This window comes from Uloborus diversus, chromosome 1, assembly GCF_026930045.1.
Source record: "Uloborus diversus isolate 005 chromosome 1, Udiv.v.3.1, whole genome shotgun sequence".
Taxonomy (NCBI): domain Eukaryota; kingdom Metazoa; phylum Arthropoda; class Arachnida; order Araneae; family Uloboridae; genus Uloborus; species Uloborus diversus.
Genome location: NC_072731.1, coordinates 214555232 through 214564011, shown reverse-complemented (window position 1 = coordinate 214564011; position 8780 = coordinate 214555232). Strand labels below are relative to the sequence as shown.

At 31.2% G+C, this 8780-nt stretch overlaps 1 protein-coding gene across 1 annotated transcript in view; it reads right to left on the bottom strand.

The window, feature by feature from the left end:
* Positions 1–1251: 1251 nt before the first annotated feature.
* Positions 1252–8780, bottom strand: part of LOC129234161 (uncharacterized) — a 47990-nt gene continuing 40461 nt past the window's right edge. Inside the window, exon 4 of the mRNA XM_054868075.1 lies at positions 1252–6979. Coding sequence (XP_054724050.1) covers positions 6539–6979 — 441 coding nt within the window. The 3' untranslated portion in view covers positions 1252–6538. The remainder of the gene's footprint in view (positions 6980–8780) is intronic.

Below are 8780 nucleotides of genomic sequence, written 5' to 3'. Positions count from 1 at the left end.
ACATGCAGCAAAAATGATGTAAAATTGCTGGTGAACAGCGAAACATTTATTTATTTTTTTTTTTGTATTTTTTTAAAATAAATATTTTATAAACAAATAATGAATCTAAAAATTTTTTTTTTAAGCTAGTAGTTTTCTAAAAAAAATCTGTAACTAGCAATAATTTAGAAAAATACTAAAATTGTGTTTACAAGATAAATAAAATAAACAAATTATCAGAAAAAAAAATAAAATACTAAATTAATGCACTTAAAAATTAACTCACCAGACATTACTAGATATACTACCACCAAAGTTTTAGGCTAGGCTACAAATATTTTAAAAAATTCCGATTGAAAATTCCCTGATTTCTGCATTTTATCAATGTCCTAAACGTCCTTAGTTAATTCTTTAGATCAATTTTTTTTTCTAAAATGTTCATTAACTTAAGACACTGCTGAAAATTAATGATAATTTTTATGAGTCTCATGAATTAACTAGGATGCAAATGACTAAAAAAATTTGTGTCGAATGAGAGCGGAAAAATTAGAAATATACCCCCAAAATAAGTCCTTAACATAATACCCTCAAATAAGGAAGTTAAATATAATGCTAACCACAAAATTCTAAATGTCCAAATGATAGAATAACATCGTAAAGAAAAACGAGCAAGTATTGTAGCAGAGGATGCAATCAGATTTTGAAATGTGTGAAAAATCGGGACTGGATCTCGGGTAAAAGCGTAAAAAACGGCTAAATTGCGCACATTGTGCAGAATTTGATAAAGATGCATGTTCTTGAACCCAAAATCCGTGACCAGATGTCAGTATCCATGACTTCAGCATTTTTTGCAGAAAACCATGACTTTCCATAACCATTTTCGATCATAGTCCAAATCCATGACTTTCCACATGTGCGGACACCCTGTATAAGTCTTGGCTGGTTTCAGTGTGGTGCGAACATTGAAACCACTTCCCAAAACATCGGTAGGAACTGATCTCTATTTTGGTATGAGTTCATGTATTTGACTCCTCCAAAGATGAGATTTGACTCCTCCATGTCATACATGTATCCTAATGTAAATTTTAAAATGTCTTGAATCAAGTAATTTATGAACAAACTACATAATTAATGATGACATTATTATAAAATATAAAAGCTTATAACTGTATTTGGAAGATTACAAAAGGTTGTCCAGTTCAGTGGCCATTATCAAAATCCAAACAACGAGACAAAGAAAAAAAAAAGGAGACCAAAACGTTTTAACAAAAGTATAGTAATACTTTATTTGCTATGTTTACAATGAATTATGGTGTAAATAAGTTGCGGATATGCTACACTTTATAAGCTATTGTTACAAATTTTACTGAAAAACTACCTTGAGATACAAGATGTTTCAAAATTCTACCAGCAACAAGAAATTTGAAAATGCTTAAACACCTTGAAGCAAAGATTTCCTTTTTAAGCTTCACAAAAAATTTATTAAGACAAATAATACCTGTTAAATTATGCATATCAAACTATCTTAATTTCTGATTTCAAATGTGGACTTTCTTCTTATTTGCATTTGTTTGGCACATTGAATAAAACTTTTAATTTAAGCTCAACTATGTTACTGTAAAAACCATTCTTTCATTAAAACTTATTTTTTTAAGTTATTACTTTGATTTCTATAACCAATTTAGATAATCCTTGCTATTTTTAGTCAATTTTTAAAAAACTGCATTGTTGTCACAGAAAACAATTAGTTTTCTTTATCATCAATAAATTTGTTTATGCATACAAATTTGCTTATATATTGGTATCTACTTTTCCCATGAGCATAAAAATGACTGCTGAAAATATTTAATTAAATTCAAAATTTGTAAAAACTTTTTTTTTTGTTTAAAAAAACATTAAATGCAAAAAAAAAAACAAAGACCAACAAGAACATTTAATTTTAAAAAATTCAGTAGACCGTTTCAATAAGGTAATATTAAAAGTTGGTGTACACTGACAAAAGCATTTCAAGTTTTTTAAATAAAAGTTTGTATTTTTTTTATGATTAAAGAGATTTAGATATTGTGATTAAATTTGTGTTTACTTCTTGTTCTTAAGACACTCTCAATAGCTCATATCTACTTTGTAAATTTTTATACAATAGAGATTACACGTCTTTCTTCTGTAAATATTATTTACAGAGGTTCTCAACCTGGGGGGTTATAGAAAAATTGCAAGGGAGGCATGAATGCCTTAAAAATAAGTTTAACTATGATTTGCTCAGTTTTGAAGTAACATGAAAATATTTGATAGGCTTAAAAAAAAAGACTACTTTCAGATCAAATAAAAGCACATTACTACATAACACATTGAACACTACTGCACTTTTAAAACGAGCTTAACAAGTATGCAACAATGTAAAATTGAATAATAGAGACAATATTTAAAGAGTAATGCTTAAACTTTTTTTTCCGCGCTTGATGTTTAAACAAGTGCAAATTAAACATTTGAAAATGGCAATGAAACATTCTTCATAAAATTTAAACAGGATTAAAACATAAACTCATTTTGTACTAAGCTCAGAACTTTTCTTTTCATACAAGAATTCACCAAAATATACATCATAATACTATGGTCATTGCAGAGTGCACAGATGCCTATGTTCCTATGTTTTTAACAAAAACCCAACTCTGGATAATTCTTCATATAAGAAAACTACCAAGCAAGACTTAAGAAAATATGTTTGATATTCAATGGGTAAACCATGGGTTTTTTTTTTTTTTTTTTTGGATTTTGCAAATTTTGAGTGCAGAAGAGTTGTAAACTCCTATTCTTATGAAGGATGCAGAATCTTATAACTCAATATTGATATCTTTTGTTGCCATCCACAGTTGGGCTAAAAATTTCGAAAATTTGACAGAAAATTCACAGATCTGCTAAATTAATGGATAAGATTTAGTAGGCAGTGATTAAAAATTTTCAACTTTTTAACAACTGCAGAATTCTAGGATTGCACATTAATATCTACAGTCACTTTAATAGCTACGAACTTAAGAACTATTATTCTATAAAATAAAGGAATAAAAGGTAGAAAATCACAGATTTTTTGTGTAGCAGAGCTACTTTTTTCAACCAAAACAAGTCATATGTTCATAAATGGTCATTTGCAGTGAATATTTCTAGTACAAATGAAAAAGGTCAACAGAATTTTCATCAGCATCTAATATGTCTCAAGTTAATGAACGAATTAAAACAATAACACAATAAAAGAAATATAAAGCTAAAAATAAATATTTTGCAATAATTTTTGGCTACACTGAAGACAAATTATTAAGACAGGTTTAATGTCAGTAATCTAAGTTGCAAGTTTTTTGCAGCAAGTGATTAATTCAAATGCAGTTTTTCACCAGAAGTTACAAAAGTTAATATAACGTAAAAGTTAATATAAAGTAAATATACATTTGCAATATTTAAGATGATATATTAACATTTTCATGATGATTGAATTAATAAAAAGAAAGATGTAAGGTAAAGAATTGTGAATGAAATGTTATAAAACTCTCTTTTGAGAACCTACTCCCCTCCCTCCTCCCCTTTTCCAATTAAAAAAAATCTAAAAGCATGTTTTAGGGTCCATTAATATTATGTTATACACCTAGCAACAAACCCAGACAACAGTATATGAAAGAATATTTGCTATGAATTGAAATAACTTATAAACAAGAAACAAAATACTGTAAAAATTAATTTGAAATAAGTTATAGTCGCTTCCTTTTGGTGCAATTAAATTATTGCATAAATGGTATAATTTTTTTTTTTTTCCTTTCCTGAAGGTATAGTTTACAATTACAACTAATACAAAAGAAAACAGCAAGTTACTTTGTGGCATGGAAGGAATAATAAGTCATGATATGCACATTACAAAATGAAAGCTTTGATAAATTGGATATTATACTGAAATATATCCCAATGGACTTATATTTTAAAAATATTTTTAAAACTTCTATTTAGTATCTATAACATTCAATGCAATAAAATTTTCAAATCAACATGAAAGTTATAATTGCTTAACAAACAATGTTTAAAACATTTCTAACACTATGAAAAGTGAAGCATAAAATATTTCAAGTCTCAATAAAAAATAGAAATTTCAAGATATCTATCATAACTACCAATTTTCTTATTTTACATAATGGGTATGATTAAGAATATTAGAGAGAGGTGAAATTATTCACTGAAATCCTTCGCATGAGTAAGATATAAAAAATACTTTGTTATCTGCATTTCATAGAAAATCTTCATTAAAATCATATTAAAGGATTATTCATTCACTGCTACACTTTTTGGAGCAGTGAGTTTGTTTGTAGTGGGTTGAGTATCTGAAATTTCAAATAATCTAGTCTGATGTACTAAAGATTTAAAGTTAGAGATGGGTGTTAGTTTATTGCATCAAGTAGAGATGACTCCTACTTAGCACAAGTTTATTTAAGAGGGAGAGCAGAAGGGGCACGGGCTCCTCCCGAAATAAATTTTGAACTATTTATTTTGAATAAAAAACCATAATATTTTCAAAGAAATAGTTTCTTAATATTTGGATTGGATCTCTCCCAAAATAAATCTTTACATACACTCTTAGCCTAATATTTGGTCTAGTCTAGATATCATATACTATGTTCAAAAGAACTCACAAAATGATTGTATCAATGTGAAAAATTAAAATGAAGCAATTGTATAGTTTGAATTACACAGCTCAAGAATTTCACATTTGTTTCTTCAAACTCCATGTGAAAATTAATAGTTTTCAATCTGGATCCCTTTCAAGGAGGGTACCCAATACATTTGACTGAGTTTCTAATCGTCTAGCCCTCGATTTAAGCACTAGCCAGATATGAATTTTAAAGACAATATTTTTAAGAATAAGTTTTCATCTATTTTGACTTTAACCTCAAATGTTACCATAAAAAATATTTGCAATCTAAAAGCAAGCCTCCAAATTCTAAATATTTTAAAGATGATTGAAGTCACAAACAGGATTGAAATGTATGCAGGAGAAAATTTGAAATAAGAAATTGTAACAAGGTTCAATGAAGCAGTAAGTTACGGCCCTTAAGCCAGAGCTATGGCCAGAACTACATGCAATATACCAACAGCCAGGTTATCTCATCCAGAGACTGCAGTTTCGTCCTCACCCTTCGAACTCATTAATCTGGAATAGGGAATAACCAAGCTGGAGGCAGATGTCAGCTTATTGAAGCTGAAAGTGCCAACAAACTGGTAGATAAAATATTCAGCAATTTATCGTATCACATTTTGATTTTTAAACATTAGAATTATCAATCTACCGCCCTCCCCCCTTTTTTCTTATTTTTTAAGGATGAAATAAAGTTGTTTCATAAGAGCCACAGAAAAGGTCAGAATTTACTCATTTCACATCGATTCTTTACATAAACAATCTCTTAATTTATACACCCTTTGTTTTAATGTTCTACTTGACATACATGGTATGATCTACAAGTAATGAGCCTCATTTTATACTGATCCATGCACACCCTGCAGCTCGCTCCGCTTGACAGCGACGGAGGAGAGGGTTGTTGGCTTTACAGCACAATGCAGGTCAGTTGCCTCCCAGCTTTCGGAGTGGCACCATCAACCCTAACAGTGACCCCTATAAGGTGATTCGCTACACAGTGATATGAAAATGTAGTAAGAGCAACGCAAAGAGATTAAATTATGCTTACGGTATTCTTCCCAAACTTTTGCAATGCTTCAACAGGTTCTTGGGACTGAGTGTTTGTCCTATTCGCAAGCAGAAAAATGGCACGAGGCCTTTCGTAAGGACAGGAAGTGGTGACTGACGAACTCCAGTCTGGACGCCCGTTCTGGGCTCGTACTGGCATAAATAAGCAACGAGTGTGTGAATTTTTGAACATGGACTGGTGTTTGAGTCTCTATCAATTACCAAAAGCCCTGGATTTATCAGAAACAACGGTGGAACGCATTGCTAAGCAGAAGTTGCACATGGGGAAAGTCTGCGCGACACTTGTGCCGAGAGTTCTGACTGAGAATTGAATTAACGGAGAGATTGAACTGACAGAGTCAACGCTCCCGTGTTGCCCCAGCCTTTCTACAGTCAGGGCTTGTGGCCTCCTGACTTATTGTTTCCACTATTAAAATCAGCGCTGACAAGGAAACGTTTCGATTCCATCGAGGACATCCAAGCACATGTCAAGGCAGCCCTTGCAGACCCCTCGAAACAGGACGTAAAGGGTGCCTTCGAGTCCTGGAAAAGCCGCCTACAGAAGAACATTGTTGCCAGGAGGTGCCTATTTTTAAGACTATTAGGCAGTTGTACCGATCAGCTCAATAAATCTCTTTTTTTAAACAAAGGCTCATTACTTTTGGATTGCACCATGTATACTGTCTTAAGTGACTACATTAAGCTTTAAATATTCCAAACAAGATAACAACCTCCACTTTTTCAGCAAAACTCATCCACCCATCTCTAAAATAACTATGCTTAAGCATAGCGTACTAAAAGTAGCAGATATTTAGAAGAAGAAAAAAAAGGCTTTTTTCTTTTTCAAGAATTTATATCATCATTTTGACTAAGGTTATCTGGTGCAGACCAGCGTCTTTTCCTCTTCTTTGGGGATTCCTTTGTTTCTGGTTTATTAATAGACTTTTCTGTACTTGAAGTGGTAAGTTTTTCTAAACCAATACTAACTGGCAAACGAAAAGCATGAGATGTCATCTCTTTGGTCTCAGAAGAAATATTTACAGAAGCTTTACTTTTATCAGTCATTGGAGAGCTAACATTTTTAGTTGGCACAGTGAAATTTGACTCCTTTTGTCCATTACTTTTAACACTTTGTGGTTTGTCTGTTAGGGAAATGCATACGTCGCCCACTTTCAGTTTGTGACAGTTGAGTCCATAACGTTGGGAAGAGCGCTCAGGAGAACAAGAGGACCAGCCTTGCTTGTATACAAAGAAAGGATGCTCTAAGGGTGCTTCAACAGTTATCTGTTTGAACAACAAAAATTCAGTTTAATAACAGAAATTTTAAATACCAAAATGCATAAAAACTGAATATTTAGTCAATAAACTATGTAAGGCAATTCAAGAACAAGATTACTTGCAAATGATACTTTTGGCAACAAGTTTTAAACTTCCTTCATCATAAAAAAAAGGCAAATAAATAAAAATTCATACAAAAGGAGATGAATACAGCTTTAAAATGAATGATTACAATATTGAATTTTTTTAACCACTACACTTGGGTTGGAAATTTAAAAATTTCTTTTCAGAGCTGGGTGTTTAAAAAAATATTTCTTTTTTTAATTTAAAGAAAATACATTTTTTTTTTCAACCAGCATCATAATACTCTCACCCCATAGATCTGAATAGCCCTGTAAATTTAGGCCAAAAATAGGGTCGATGCACCACAAATTTATAATTAGCTGATTTTTTTCAGGATAAATTCCTGAGCATGTGTAGAACAAATCCTGAAAAGTCCCCTAAGTTCCCATGTGAGCTTTTGTCCAAAATGGTGGATCAAAGAAGCCCACCTGGTACATTTTGCTTTCCTTACATCTAAGTCAAAAATGAAGATTTTTCAGTTCTGAAAAAACCTGTTGGTTCTAGAAGTAATATTGTTTCAATATATAACCTAAAATAACCATTAAAAAATTTCAAACAATTGTTTTGACATCAAAAACTGAAATTTCTGTGTTCTACGTAATATGCTGCAGAACACATAAGCTACTAAAATATAAAAAATTTTGTATAGTATTTTTTTGCAAATATTTTCACTCGTATCTTAGCCATTAGTTTTCATCCTTCGATTTTGAAAATTGCTGCATACTCTGAATTGATACTTGTGTTTTACTGTCATTTCCCCATTAAAAAGCTATAAACATAAATTATCTGCAAATTGTGTTTTTTGCCGGAAATGCACAATTTTCCTTTGAAAAATTCATTGCTGATCTGCTTAGCTCCTTAAAACAACCATAAATAGTAAAATGATTCCAAATTCCTTTTTTGGTACAAAGTGAGAATTTTTTTTAAAAAAACTCACAGTAATGATAAAAATTTGCGAAAAATGGTTCAAAACTTTTTTCTCTTGACAGTAAATAAAAGTAAGGTTTCAAAGAAATTCTGAAGGAAGTTTGTGGTGGGCCTGCGTCCTGGAGATCCCATACCACCTACAGCCGTTAAATTTTGTACAAACTTACTTCGAGCACAGGTGGTTTGCACTTGGGGTTTTTTTTAAATTCAAATTAGTTTTTTTGTAATTAACTTTTTAAGCTCAAATTTTGCATAAATTGTCTATTACTGCCTATTAAAGGGGTTAAAAATTTCTTGCATATATTAATATTATATATTGTTGGAAAGGGTAGAATTTTCCGCATTCTACGCAATTTGTTTCAATGCTCTAACTTAAATACAACGGGAGTTATTTGCGTTTTTCACTCAAACTTTCTTAGGATTAGCTAAAATTTAGGCACAACTTTCTTCATTGAATCTGTCAGTAAAAAGCAAACAAATTGTCCCACAGTTTTCTTTTTGACACCACTGGAAAGAGGAGCTTTTTTTACTCCAGATCTAATTCAACCTATGGTCGAAAAACAAAGGTTCTATCCCCAAAGGAAAAAAAAATTACAAGCCATTAAAAATCAAGTTCGAATAATCTCATCTCCATTAAAATTATTGATGTTTTATTTGGCGTTTCCATAATTACGTCTTTTCGATTCACTTGTTTCTTCTTTTTTACTCACAAACTTGAGGGTTTCGATTTGAACGGAAAATCTTAGGCTCAACTCAA